Here is a 14,111-nt window from a genome sequence, read left to right on the forward strand (position 1 = left end):
TTTTCTACACATACAGGTATTTTCATTTCACTTGATAACAACACAGCACTCTCATTCACTATAAAATTACAAGCAGACACTAATATCGGGAAGTATTACAGATAGTTGAGTGAAAAATTGACACACTTTAGGCTGAAAAGCAGAGGGGGGTTGGTTGTCGAATATAAAGAGCTCCTATTTAATACAATCAACTCTTGTTTTGCACTCTTAATGAAAGGGGTGAACATAATGACAATAAATTATATCATTGTTAACTTTTTAATCCAAATGCTAACCTTCCAGATTTAAGAATGTAATATATGATTTTATATGAAAAAAATTTAAATGGCCTTCCAATGCCTGTTTGGTTCAAGCTAATATTTTAATTAATTTTATTCTCCAAGAGCATTCAGAGTAAATTGTAGGGTAAGTCTGTTGGGTGATAAATGGGAAGAAATAAGTAGGTTTTTGAAATGCATCTTTCAGGGAAATAAAGTTACTCTACAAAGTAAATTTTGCTGCCAAAAATAAGGCATTGACTATATTTGGAGGGAACATGCCACACAGGGGCTACTTAAATAAACTTGTAAGTGTGCTGCTCTCAGATAAGAAAAAGACAACTCCACGCTATAGCTCTGCACACTCGTGAGAATAAAAACAGATTGAGAAAAAAACTATCCCATTGCCCAGATTCATGCTAGCTGGGAACAGGCATGGGAAAATAATCAGTACTTCCAGGATCACAAAGATGCTCCAATTATGGAGTTTCCAAAACCCTAAACTCATCTTCTGACTGAAGACTCAGCCACCCTTTCCTTCATGCATCTACCAGCAAATCTCATGGCCTTGTTTGTATAACCATGTTATTAGGCACATAATGCATACAGCACTGTAAGAAGTACCAAGCAATAATTCACACAAAGGAAAATGAAAGTGGAGACAGCCAGGTTTCTGGATACACAAGTCAAAGAAAGAGGTTTTTCTTGTCCAGGCAGACTAAGCACAGTTCCTAGTCCATCCTTTTGGCAACTTGTGTGGTTGAAAGCATCTTCCATGAATTGTCTCATTGGCTTCTCACAGCCACTCTGTTGGAAGGAATCACAGGTGTTACTTTTGTCCCCTCAGAGAGGATTTGCTCAGGGTTACATAGGTGACAGAGTCAAGGCTGGCTCTCAGATCTTTCAGTTCCAAAATACCAAACTCCAAAACTCAAAACATCAAACAAAGGAGGTAGGTTAGAAAGTGGGATGAGTCTTCAATAAGCCTTTAGGGTCACTGAAGCTCACTGTTTGGTTTGACACTACCCATCTGTATGTCCCCTTCTTTCTTGGGTGCCAAGGTTTCCACGGTCTTCTGGAAGATACATCTGACCTGCATCCCCTGCCAGTGGATCACATGACTTCATTCACAGTGAGGACTAGGAATGTGTGGCTTATCCCTCCCAAGAGGACCCCTATTTTAGAAGCAAAGCAAGTCTTTTTTTGAGACAGAGTTTCACTTTTGTTACCCAGGCTTGAGTGCAATGGCGCGATCTCGGCTCACTGCAACCTCCGCCTCCTGTGTTCAGGCAATTCTCTTGCCTCAGCCTCCTGAGTAGCTGGGATTACAGGCATGCACCACCATGCCCAGCTAATTTTTTGTATTTTTAGTAAAGACCGGGTTTCATCATGTTGATCAGGATGATCTCGATCTCTTGACCTCGTGATCCACCCGCCTCAGTCTCCCAAAGTGCTGGAATTACAGGCTTGAGCCACCGTGCCCGGCCCGCAAGTCTTAATCCAAAGAAACAATGACTAGGATGGGGTTCAGGCACCAGTAACAAGGATATCTTGCCCTCGAATCATATCAATGAGGATTCCTTATCACACTCTCTGGTTAGGAGAGAACTCTTCATCACTTACATTTGAGAGCTGGTGAAAATAGAAAAATGAATAAAGGCCACATCCAGGAGGTACTGTGACCACTTTCAAAGATCCTATGCTTCACAAACATGGAGGCATGAGAGGGAAGGGAAGGACTTAAGGGGAACCTAATTGGCCCAAACTGAAATAACAGGTGGGAACAGTATTATCAGTATACTGGAGAGCCTGAGCCCCTGCCCTGAGCTGCATTGAGCCCCACATGCTTCCACTTTTGCCTTCCTGTTTTGACTCTCTCCCAACTGCACCTCCCTCCCCATTGAAGGCAAAAGGTCCATGGAACCAGGGCACATGACTACCCTGAATCCAGGCTAACCCCTCTGGACTTTCTCCAGGTACCCAGAACCCCATAATTCCCTGTCCAAATGGCATCCAGGGTCTATGTGTCTTCTTCCCCAAGTCAGTCCTTCTGAACAAGAGCCTTATCACCTATGTGCAGAGCTCTGGGCCTGAGGGTGGCCATAGAGCAGCATGGGAGGAAGCGTTTGCACAGAACTTGGCCATGAATACTGTGATGTCAATGCATATGCATGTAAGGCTCCTTGCCATGAGAAATGAGAGAAGGTCTTCAGAAGGAGCCTAGTGTCTCTTCTGTATTCTTGCTCCAGCCTTGCAAAGGTTAGGCGTGACCTCCAGCTGAAGAGCATTCCCAGAGGTGAGCTAGATCTGTGTCTGATGAGTAGCTGGATGGCTCAGAGATAACCTCACACTATGAACACATGTACTGCAGTCCTAGATAACTACTCCGTTCTTTGGTGGAAACTCCCTTATTTATATCTACAGCACACATTTTCCTTGGTTTAATTTAAATTTCATTTTGCCAACTAAATGTCATCAACATACATAGGTCTTACCAGTACCTACTGGTGTACAAATTAGACATTCAACAAATGCCACTGGCGATAGTGTCTGGTCACGTGCATTTTAGAAATGCTGAGCTCCATGAACACTGTTCACAGAGTGGTCCATTTATTTTGCCCTCTGTAGCAAAAAAAAGTTTCAGGTTGATGTGCATCCAAGCACACTGGTCAGTGTCCCCAGGATGCTGCCTTGTGTTTAAACTAGGCCAAGTCCAGGGGGTTATTTCAGTCTGATGCAGTCCACCTCTTCAGTGGCAGGCATCCCGATTGTCTTGAGGTCCAGGTCTGCGCTGGACTTACCATTGTAAGAAGACTTCCAGTGGAGCCACATGATCTTTTTGAAGTACTTGACTGTGTTGTTCTTGACAGTCACGAAGCACAGGGTGTTGATCATGCTGTTGCTCATGGCGATGCACTCGACGATGTAGAAGGCGGTGAGGTAGTGCTTCTCCTTCACGAACACGGTGGGGAAGAAGTCGCGCACGATGGTGAAGCCGTAGAAGGGGGCCCAGCACAGCACGTAGGCGGTGAGGATGCACATGAGCACCAGGACCGTCTTCCTGCGGCAGCGCAGCCGCTTGCGGATCTGCTCGGTCTGAAACCCAGGGACCGCCTTGAACCAGAGCTCCCGGGAGATCCTGGCATAGCACAGGGTCATGGTGACCACGGGGCCCACGAACTCGATGGCAAAGATAAACAAGAAGTAGGACTTGTAGTAGAGCTGCTGGTCCACAGGCCAGATCTGGCCACAGAAGATCTTTTCCTGGCTCTTGACAATGACGAGGACCGTCTCGGTGGTGAAGTAGGCGGAAGGAATGGCAATCAGGATGGACACCGTCCACACCAAGGCAATCAGGCCAGTGGCTGTCTGGCACTTCATCCGTGGTCTCAGCGGGTGGACAATAGCCAGATACCTAGGGCAAGAACACAAGTGGAGGCAGCCACTGTGAGGAAGAAGCGCTGGATGGTATTTTTTTTTTTTTTTTTAAACAGGGTTTTGCTTTGTCCCCCAGGCTGGAGTGCAGTGAGTGCAGTGGCATGATCATAGCTCACAGCAGCCTCAAACTCCTAGGCCCGAGCAATCCTTCCACCTCAGCCTCCCAGGTAGCTGGGACTAGAGGTACAATGCACCACACGTGCTAATTTTTTTTTTTTTGTAGAGGCAGAGTCTCTGTATGCTGCCCAGCATAGTCTCAGACTTTTGTCTCAAGCAAACCTGCCATTTCATTTTGCAACATTCTAAGGAGCAACCAAATGGTATGCGTGGAGAAAATTCCCAATGGTATGTGGGCTTCTGCAAAAGGCCTACTTGAAGCTAACCCCAGCCTCTTCTCTAACTAGCTGTGCAACCTCAGGCAAGTTTGGAAACTGACCCTTAGTTTCCTTATCTGCAAAAGTTTTGTTGGCAGTTAAATGTGATAATGTATGCACTATGCCTGGCACAGTTTTAAACCTAATATGTACTAAAAAATGATAACAATTAGTATTAAATGTAATAATTCCTCCCATTGGTTTCTAGCCTGGCACTGTTCCTAGCTGCTTCCTGTTCTTGGGCTTTTCATTATAATTACCTCGCAGTTTAAAGCTAAAAGGGCAGGATAATTCAAAGATTCAGGAGAATCTGCCCTTTACAATGGAAACACTGGGCAAAGGTTTTTCTTCATTCCACATTCTAAAAATTGTTGCTTTGCATGCAAAGGAGGAGGAAAAGCATTCAGCCAAATACCTCATTTTCCAGGTGGAAAAATGGATGGCAGTGAGAGATGAGTGACTTTCTCAAGGTCACAGACCACAGGACCCTTCCTTGATAGAAAACATTTAACCCTACCTCACAGGGTTGATGTGAAAATCAATTGAGAATATACATGAATGTATTTTTTTTAACCGCAAAGCAGCAGAATGTAAAAGATACTGCTTTTGTTCTTTTAAAAAAAAGTCAAAACCTGCATTGCTGTTACCACAGTGGTACAGGAACACAAACAGAGAGCACTTTCTGGGGGGATGTGAGTCATTGTGCGGCATGACAGCTGATAGCCTCCTTCCCAGAGAGAATGCACACAACTTATGCAGAGAGCTCCGGTTTCCTGGAAGACATCCTGTGGCTGGCAGCGGGTGGAAGTTAGAGAAGGAGAGAGATGGGGAGTGAAGTGGGAGGGGACTGACTGGCCAACATTGGAAACAAACATGGTCTCACGTGTCCAGAGCTTATCCCAGGTAGAGCCCAGAGCAAGTGTGACAGGGGTCTGAAGGAAAGCCAAGCCAAACCAACTCTGTTTCCTTTGAAACAAATCCCTATGAAGTCATCCTTCTTGGAATTTTGATTTGAAGAGAGGTTCATTCTTTTTTTTTTTTTTCCTGATTGTATTTCTGCTCTTTCTGTTCCTCCCTAACAGCCTGGGCAGTTAAGCCCTTTATAGAGTTCACGGGAGTGAGCCTCCAGCTCTCTTCTAGCCCCCAGATGTTAAATGAAGTAGGGGCTGGGCACAGTGGCTCATGCCTGTAATCCCAGCACGTTGGGAGGCTGAGGCAGGTGGATCACCTGAGGTCAGGAGTTTGAGACCAGCCTGGTCAACGTGGTGAAACCCTGTCTCTACTAAAAATGCAAAAATTAGCTGGGTATGGTGACCGGTGCCTGTAATCCCAGCTACTTGGGAGGCTGATGTAGGAGAATTGCTTAAACCAAGGAGATAGAGGTTGCAGTGAGCCGAGAATATGCCACTGCACTCCAGCCTGTGTGACAAAGCAAGACTCCATCTTAAAAAAAAATGAAGTAGGCTGGGTTGCGCCCACTCTGGACACTCAGCCGACTACCATCGCAGGCACTCTAGCCAATCTCTCCAGTGCCAGAGGATAAAAAGGGAAATGTCTGCAAGGCGTTGGCAATGCCATTGTCAACGCATGAGTGTGGGCCCTTCATAAAGACCATGGTGCTCCTGATGCAACCAGAGCCTCCAATTTCCCCGACTCACAATGAAAACAGAGTTTAGACCTTCTGCTCTCATTGGCGCCATTGCTCTCTGTCCACCCCACTACGATCTGCTGATTACTCTGACAAAGAAATTTCCTATATTCATATTCATTCACTATAAGAATTTTCACCACATAATTCTTTTTCCTGATAGTAGCTACCTAAGCCTTTATGATATTTCAAACTTAGAGTGTGTTTTCAATAAACATATGGGAAAGAACGCCGACCTAGGACTCAGAAGACCACAAGTCGAATCCCAGCTTTGCCAGAAAGTTGCTCTATGAATCTGAGTCATTTTTCTTATCCCTGTAGGTTCATTTCCCTCATCTGTAAAATGGGAATATTACCTAGATACTATGAGGCTCCAATGAGACACTGCACATAAGAAACAGTAAACTATTAATATACAAAGAACTGTTAGCATCTTAAAACGTACTTTTTCCCAGAGCTATTCTGTATACAGATATTTTTCTTTACATGTTATTAGCAAATACTTGATTGTAAGTCTTCTCTGACTTTCTGTTTTATAGGATAAACTCTACATGTCAAATCTAATCCTCAGAGTAATCTGTGATTACCTGTCAGATAGTTATTTCATTCTGACATCACCCCAACTCCATTCCCAGAATTAGTGCCGTGAGCCATGCAAGAGGTCTTCCTGATACATTTACCAACAGGCAAATTGCAGAAAACTGTTTCAAGGACTTCTGTCAACTTTGTCAATGCTAGGACCAGAACTCCAGAACTCTAGCATTCATAATGTTTGCTTAATGTTTGTAAAGAAGTTTGCAATTTACAAAGCATCTTCAAATCCACTTTTTCACTAGGTAATTCCAACTCTATTAAATAGGTAAGACAGTGATGATGTCCACTTTACAGATGAGAAAACTGAGGCTTTGAGAAGTTAAATAACCTGTCAAAAAGCCACACAGCTAGATATCAACAGAGTGATGACTTGCTGCAAATCCAGTGGCATCTCTGAATGCCATCTACCCCCTCTTTTTTTAGCCAAGAGAAGATGATGCCCTTCCTCTTGCCTTCCTAGCATCCCAGCAGCCCTTCTCCTCTTTCCTCTCCATCACAGTTGGCTTCTACCTATTGATGTTCCAAGAAGGGGTATGACATCTGGCAGCTGCTTTTCTCTGCTTATGAGTATGCCCTTGGCTTGCCCTGTGTGTCTGCCACTACAGTGGCTTAGGTCCAGATTCATGTAGAGCTAACAGTTCCCAGTGAACAAGGAATGAAGGCTGCTAGACAAAAATGGTCCAGGCAATAACTGTGATAATAGTGGGCTGGAAAAGACATATTGGGCTCTGCCTGTGTTCTCGGGACCCAGCCCCAGATCAAATCATGGTAACAGTGGTCCCAGCTGCTATTAGGCTAGTCATGGGATGGGCCAAGATAACACGGCCCGATCTTCAGGCCAGTGGCCCTGACTAATGGTCAGGAAGCACCAGGAGGCATCTGTGCTTCCTAAAGCTGGGCGAGATTACTCAGGCCTTAGCCTCATCAAGACAGAAGAAGAGAGCTTCTTCAAAGGTACATACACTGGCCAGTTTCCTCAGGATTCTGGGTAAAAGGGAAGTTCCCTGGAGCCCCCACATGCTGAAGGATCTTAGTGTCTCCACATGAAAGAGGAAACCCAGACCTCTGGCTGGGGCAGAGGTCTCTCATGATCCTTTTTTTTTTTTTTTTTTTTTTTGTAAAGATGGGCTGGCTGGAGTGCAGTGGGTGATAACAGCTCACTGTAGCTTCTATCTTCTAAGTTCAAGGATTCCTCCCACCCCAGCCTCCCGAATAGCGGGGACTAGAGGCATATGCCATCATGCCTGGTAATTTTTTTTTTTTTTTTTTTTTGTAGAGACAGGATCTCCCTATGTTGCCCAGGGTGATCTTGAACTCCTGAGCTTAAAAGATTTTCCCGCCTAGGCCTCCCAAAGTGCTAGGATTACAGGCGTGAGTCACTGCACCTGGTCTCAGGATCTTTAGTTTCCTCCTGCCCTCAGGTTTCACTCCCTCTGCCTGGCTGCTGAGACCTTCTGGAATAGATCCTAGTCTTTCTGATCTCTACTCTCCTTGTGTTTCTTACCCATGCCGGACATCCCTCTCTAAGGTACCTCACTCTCACCTCAGGCATTCCCACCTCTAGACTTTTCCAAACACTGTTCTACTCACTCTCTTGGGAAAACTTCCTGCTCCTTTGCTGATCTTCCTTTGTTGAAGGCCAGTTAGAAGTCCAACTCCTCCATGAAGCCTCCTCTGACTACTCTAGTACATAACGATCTCACCCTTCTCTAAATTTACTTATTCTTTAACTGTTTTGTGTTAGTTCTCCCTGGTCCCACCCTACCCCCAATTCTAGATGGTCAGCCCTGCAAGAGCTGTGATTGTGTCTTATTTCTTTCACAACCTTTTACTGTCTGTGAATTCTGGGCACCTAATAGGATTTTCATGCCACTTCACCCTCATCAAGTGCCTGGAACTGGATGAATAAACATGTAAAAAGAGCTGGCTGGTCACTGGCTCACACCTGCAATCCCAACACTTTTGGAGGTCAGGGCACAAGAATTACTTAAGACCAGTTCAAGACTAGCCTGGCAACATAGCAAGATCCCATCTCTTAAAAAAAATTAATATAAAAGGCCATGGTGAAGATTGCAACCTTTTTTGGGAAAACAGGACATAAATGTGTTTATCCATGAGACCGGGAAGCAGTCTGGGGCTAGATAATTAAAATTTGGAAGAACAGGTGAAAGGGTTTGAGCCATACTTTGTAGACAATGGAGCCAGTAGAGGTCTTTTAAGCAAGAGAGGGGAGACATGTACAAGACAGAAGATTAATTTGGCTGCAGCCTTGCTTATTTCCCTCAGGCCACATGGGGCCTTCTCTCTGTTCCTCTGTTCCTAGAACTCAACTGGTTTGTTCCTGTCTCCCAGCCTCTGCACTTAGAATCCCCCTTGTCTGGGATGCTTGACCCCTGTCTTCCCAAGGCAGGCTCTTTCCTCTGCATCATTCAGAAGCCAGATCAAAGGCCTCTCCTCAGAGACACTCCTCTTGACTGCTCACCTAAGTAGGTCCCACCTGCAGTCACTCTGGCCATTTTATGTGTGTGCTTGTTTTTGTTCAGAATATTTCTTGCTTCTGAAATTACCTTCCTTTTTTGTTTGCTGACTGTGACCTCTCTCTATCCTTTGCGTATAAGCTCCAGGAAAGCAAGGAGTTCTTTTTTGTCTTATTCACAGTCGTGTCTCCAGTGCTTGCAATAACATCTGCCATATCGCAGTTACTCTATAAAAATGCATGGTTTAAATGAATGAATAAATGAAAACTTAGGATGGATTGTCAGGAGAGTAGGATTGACAGATGGGCAGATCCAAGAAACACTGAAGGCAGAAAGACCAAGAGGAGACTAGATACCAGCCCTGGATGAACGAATGGGTATTGCCAAGATCTGGAAGTTGAATGAATGCTGGTGACGAAGGGAGAGCAGCTGGGACAAAGGAGATTTTCTTCTAGTTTAGATGCCTTAGAGAACAATGGAAACAATAATAGAAACAGAAATACAAGCTACCAGATGATAAATATTTCTGTTCTGCCATTTCATAGAAATCTTGTATTTTTTAAAATCACATCCTAAAAACAATAACTTTTTTTTTTTTTTTTTTGAGATGGAGTCTCGTTCTGTCGCCAAGCTGGAGTGCAGTGGCGCGATCTTGGCTCACTGCAACCTCCATCTCCTGGGTTCAAGCAATTCTCCTACCTCAGCCTCCCAAGTAGCTGGGACTACAGGCATGTGCCACCACGCCCAGCTAATTTTTGTACTTTTTGGTAGAGACAGGGTTTCACCATGTTGGCCAGGATTGTCTCAATCTCTTGACCTCGTGATCTACCCGCCTCGGCCTCCCAAAGTGCTGAGATTACAGGCGTGAGCCACCATGCCCAGCCAAAAACAATAATTTCAATGAAAACAAAGAGGTTAGTGTGTCAGAAATATTTATTAATTTATCTGCTTTTTTTGTGGTAGACCTTCCTATAAGGGTTAATTTAAGAATTATCATATCCACTGTTTATTTAGTGCTTACTGTTTTAAATATTGTTCTAGGCGATTAAATATATTATTTCATTTAATCCTCAAAGCAACCTAATACAATAGGCTTTCTTTTTCTTTTTTTTTTTTTTTTTTTTTTTGAGACGGGAGTTTCGCTCTTGTTACCCAGGCTGGAGTGCAATGGTGTGATCTCGGCTCACCGCAACCTCCGCCTCCTGGGTTCAGGCAATTCTCCTGCCTCAGCCTCCTGAGTAGCTGGGATTACAAGCACGCGCCACCATGCCCAGCTAATTTTTTATATTTTTAGTAGAGACGGGGTTTCACCATGTTGACCAGGATGGTCTAGATCTCTTGACCTCGTGATCCACCCGCCTCAGGCTCCCAAAGTCCTGGGATTACAGGCTTTCTTTTTACTCTCATTTCATAAGTGAGAAAACTGAGGCAGAGAGGTCAAATAACTAACACAAGACCCAACACAAAATACAGCTGGAATTTAAACCCAGGCAGAATAGCCGCTAACATTGCTGCAGAAATTTCATTAAACGAACATAAAGGCATTTTTACAACTAAGTGTATTTGTTATAAACCAAGATAAAAATTAGTTGCTCCCAACTGATCAAATCCTGAACAACACATAAGACCAGAGAAAAATTAATGATTCCTAGACGACAATTAGATGGTAACACTGCAGACAAATAAAAATAATTGAAAGATTATTTTTCAATTCAAAGATCACAAACATCACTAAAAGAACTCCATGCACTGGAGCAGCCGTTCATCCACCAAGACCATTGAGTAGCCCTGTGAAGGCACGTGGTGCTTTCCTCAAGGTCTGGGTACAAGCTTTCAATCATAACCCCACTCAACCATAGCAGCCCCATGGTGCAAAGCCCCGTGTTTTTTAATTCAACTTTTTTTTAAATTGCATTTTAGGTTTTGGGGTACATGTGCAGACATGCAAGATAGTTGCATAGGTATTCATTCAACTTTCTTATTGCATCTAATTTGCTTTGTGTAAACTCACACTGCAAGAGAAATGCTTGCAATATTTCAGACAAGCTGTTTGGTATGAAACAAGGATATAAGCTTAAAAAAGTTCAGAAGATGGAGACTGACTGACTGATATAGATATCACTCTTACATGTTCCAAATAAAACAATGCCTCTGAGTGTATCCTGGCTTCCTTTCCCCTCGAAGCTACTCCCTCCTACCATTGTCACTTTTTTCAAGTGGTAGAATGGAGCTAAGCTGGGGAGTAGGGTCCCACTCCGTAGGAGGCACCCTACCCTGCATTTAGTAGCTGAGTACATGTAGTTTCTTGCTAGTATGAAACTTTAGGAAATGACTCTGTATGCTTTGTCTTCTTCATGGGCTAAGAGAGAAGGTGGCAGCTTCTATTTTCAGAAACGTTCAGAGACAAATTCCCTGGAGCTCTTTTTAGGCAGCTCTGAAGGGAACCTAAGAGTTAGATACTCTACTTGACTGCTCCTCTCCTGCTCTTTCTGTGGGTTCACCCAGGGTCCTTGCCCAGGTAAATTAAAAGCTGCGGGGCTGTGACTCAGTGGAGGGAACCTGGCCAAGGAGAAGTATCTTTCTGCAAGGATGACACCTTTTCAATGTGGGACAGAACAAGGGCTAGGTAAGCTGCTAACTCCCTAATGTCCTTCCCTGGAGAAGGGAGGCTGAGGCCCCACCTCTCAGCGGTTTTAAAGACAGAGACTCCTTCGTAACCTCCTTTTCTCAGGTTATCCTTTTCAGTTATCCCAGCCCTGGTCACCCTGCCTATGATCTCAGAAAACAAGCTCTCTCAGCTGTGCTCCTCCCCAGAACACTGTCCTGACTGTGAGGGCCAGGTCAAACCTCCTCAGATCCCTGAGGCCAGAGAACAGGTAGAGCATGTATGCCTCAGGCTCTCTGGGTTAAGGGAGAGAGTCAGGCTGTTCAAATCCAAGTACACAGAGGCCTGATTTGACCCTCAGGGTAACTCTCTCTAGACTGTAACCAGGTGCTTTGTAATGACAGTCCAACTGTGGGCAGAGGAGTTAGCAAAGATTATCCCTGGGGGAACAAAGACCAGCCTGGCCCATTAGCAGGGGTTTATACTAAAGGAAGAGTTTATACTAAAGGAAGAGACTACCTTGAAGAAAGATACGCAGAGGCTGCTCGTCCTGATTTTATCTGTGGTCACCAGAAACAGGTCTTCTGCACTGTCTGTGCAAATGGACTAAAAGATGCAAAGTGATTAATGCAACAACAAAAAGTAAATAAACATATGTTCTCCTTTTTTTTCCAAAACAAATCCCTCAATCTTTTTGTTTTTATTTACTTTTTACAGACAAGGTCTCCCTCTGTCCCCGAGGCTGGAATGCAATGGCATGATCATAGCTCACTGCAGCCTTGAACTCCTGGGCTCAAGTGATTCTCCTGCCTCAGCCTCCCAACTAGCTAGGACTACAGACACACACCACCACATCCAGCTGATTTCTTTTCTAAAGATGAGGTCTGGATATGTTGCCCATGCTGGTCTTGAACTCTTAGCCTCAAATACTCCTCCTTTCTCAGCTTCCCAAAGTGCTGGGATTATAGGCTTGAACTACCTACCACAGCCAGCCACAAATCCTTGAATCTTATTTTAAAACAGCTGGTGCTAGAAGATCATATTTTAGTAGAGGAAGTCCTGATGAGATAGAAACCTCCTTCAAGATTTCCAAGTTGACTCAAGAAATAACTGCCTGGAGCTTAAACTGTCCCTCAATATCTCCTCTTAGCTGTCTACTCTAGACCTTGGAAGGTGTAACATCTAGGAAAACATCCATAGCAGGGGAGATCAAAAACTTCCCATCACCCAACTCTAGAGGGCTCTGCTGAACAAAGCTGGAAAAAGAGAACTCTTCCGTCAGTCAATGGTCAAGCTTTTGAATCCCCCAGGCATCTACCTCTAGGAGAAATACAGACATCTCTCATCAATCTGCAACTGCAGCACAAGAGGAGGCAATTCCAATGACTCTTCCTCCCTGACTGCCTTTGTTGCCCCCACTGCTGCTGCACTCACCTGTCAATGGCGATGGCCAGCAGGGCATTGGTGGAGACGTAGAGAGAGACAGTGCGCAGGTAGTTGACAGAGGTGCACAGGATGTGGCCATGCTCCCAGGAGAGCTGGCGCACCACGTAGTAGTCCATCTCAAAGGGGCAGCAGACAATAGCCACCAGGAAGTCAGAGATGGCCAGGTTGGCAATAAGCAGGTTGGTGAGATTGCGCAGCTTCTTGTAGCGTACCAGGGCAGCAATAAAGATGAAGTTGCCAATGCCGCAGACCAGCATGATGCCCACCAGGGCCATGCCAATGACAATCTTAGCAGCAAAGAATGTCCGGGAATTGGTCACATCCTCGTCTTCATCCAAAGGCATATCATAGTCGCCATAGCTGAAGTTGAATGGAAAGGAAGCAGCATGGGCTCCACGAGGGTTGAGTGCAGAAAGGAAACTGCTGGAGGTGTTGGTGACATTGTCATCCATGAACCCCATGGTGGTCTCCATATGGCCAGGCGGTGCTGTGAGCAACAGTGCTCGGAATTCCTCAGGGCAGTGTCTGCAAGGCTGATGTCACCCCTCTGCTATCACTCAGCTCTCCCTTAATGAGTCAGAATGTCTCTGCCAGCATCTTTGGGGTCTGGTATCTGAGCTCCATTCTGAACCTATGAAAGGCATACAAACAGTTGGCTACATGTTGGAGTAAAGCTGGTCAAATTTAAAACCATCTTGTAACCTAAGCAGACCTATTAGCCACCTGCCCAGTGAGAATACAGGGTTGTGGAATGGAAATGAACCAATGAGAAAATGAATGAAAACCACATACTCAATTTAGGGACGGGTGGATTGCTATAGAGACAATCAAGCACTGGCTCGGCTTATTTCTGTTCCACTGAAGATTCAGAAATGTTTTACCTTTTCTCAAGGACAAAAGTTGGGAGTGTAGGGAGGCTGAAGGGAAAGAAATTACTTTAAATGCTACTGAAGAGGGAGGGCTTTCAGACGAGCCTGTCTGCTCTCCTTGCTCTTCTGGCAAAACAAGGCTCTAAAATCATGGAGCCATAGAGCAGCCACCTTCCTCTCTCTTCGCTGGCCTTCCTGTTCCCACATCAGAACCTCCTGTGATCCTAGAAGCTGGAAACAGCATTTACAAAGGCCTGTCCCCAGGCAGAGGCTGTAGGGTCAAGTCACAGTTTGTGACTAACGAAGTGGTGAGAATGGGAACTCTAGAGCATATTTTTTCCTTGGCTGGTTGAGTGTCCAGAGGTAAGTAGCTTAAACACTCAGAGGTTCAACATCTGCCAGG

At 44.9% G+C, this 14,111-nt stretch overlaps 1 protein-coding gene across 1 annotated transcript in view; it reads right to left on the reverse strand.

Annotated features, from left to right (window-relative positions):
* PROKR1 (prokineticin receptor 1) overlaps positions 1 to 14,111 on the reverse strand; it is a 15,844-nt gene continuing 1,733 nt past the window's right edge. The window contains exons 2-3 of the mRNA XM_017964037.4: positions 12,828 to 13,470; positions 1 to 3,672 (exon numbers count right to left, since the gene is read on the reverse strand). Of these exons, the coding sequence (XP_017819526.1) occupies positions 2,979 to 3,672; positions 12,828 to 13,312 (1,179 nt within the window). The 5' untranslated portion in view covers positions 13,313 to 13,470 and the 3' untranslated portion in view covers positions 1 to 2,978. The remainder of the gene's footprint in view (positions 3,673 to 12,827; positions 13,471 to 14,111) is intronic.

This window comes from Callithrix jacchus, chromosome 14 (genome assembly GCF_049354715.1).
Source record: "Callithrix jacchus isolate 240 chromosome 14, calJac240_pri, whole genome shotgun sequence".
Lineage (NCBI taxonomy): Eukaryota > Metazoa > Chordata > Mammalia > Primates > Cebidae > Callithrix > Callithrix jacchus.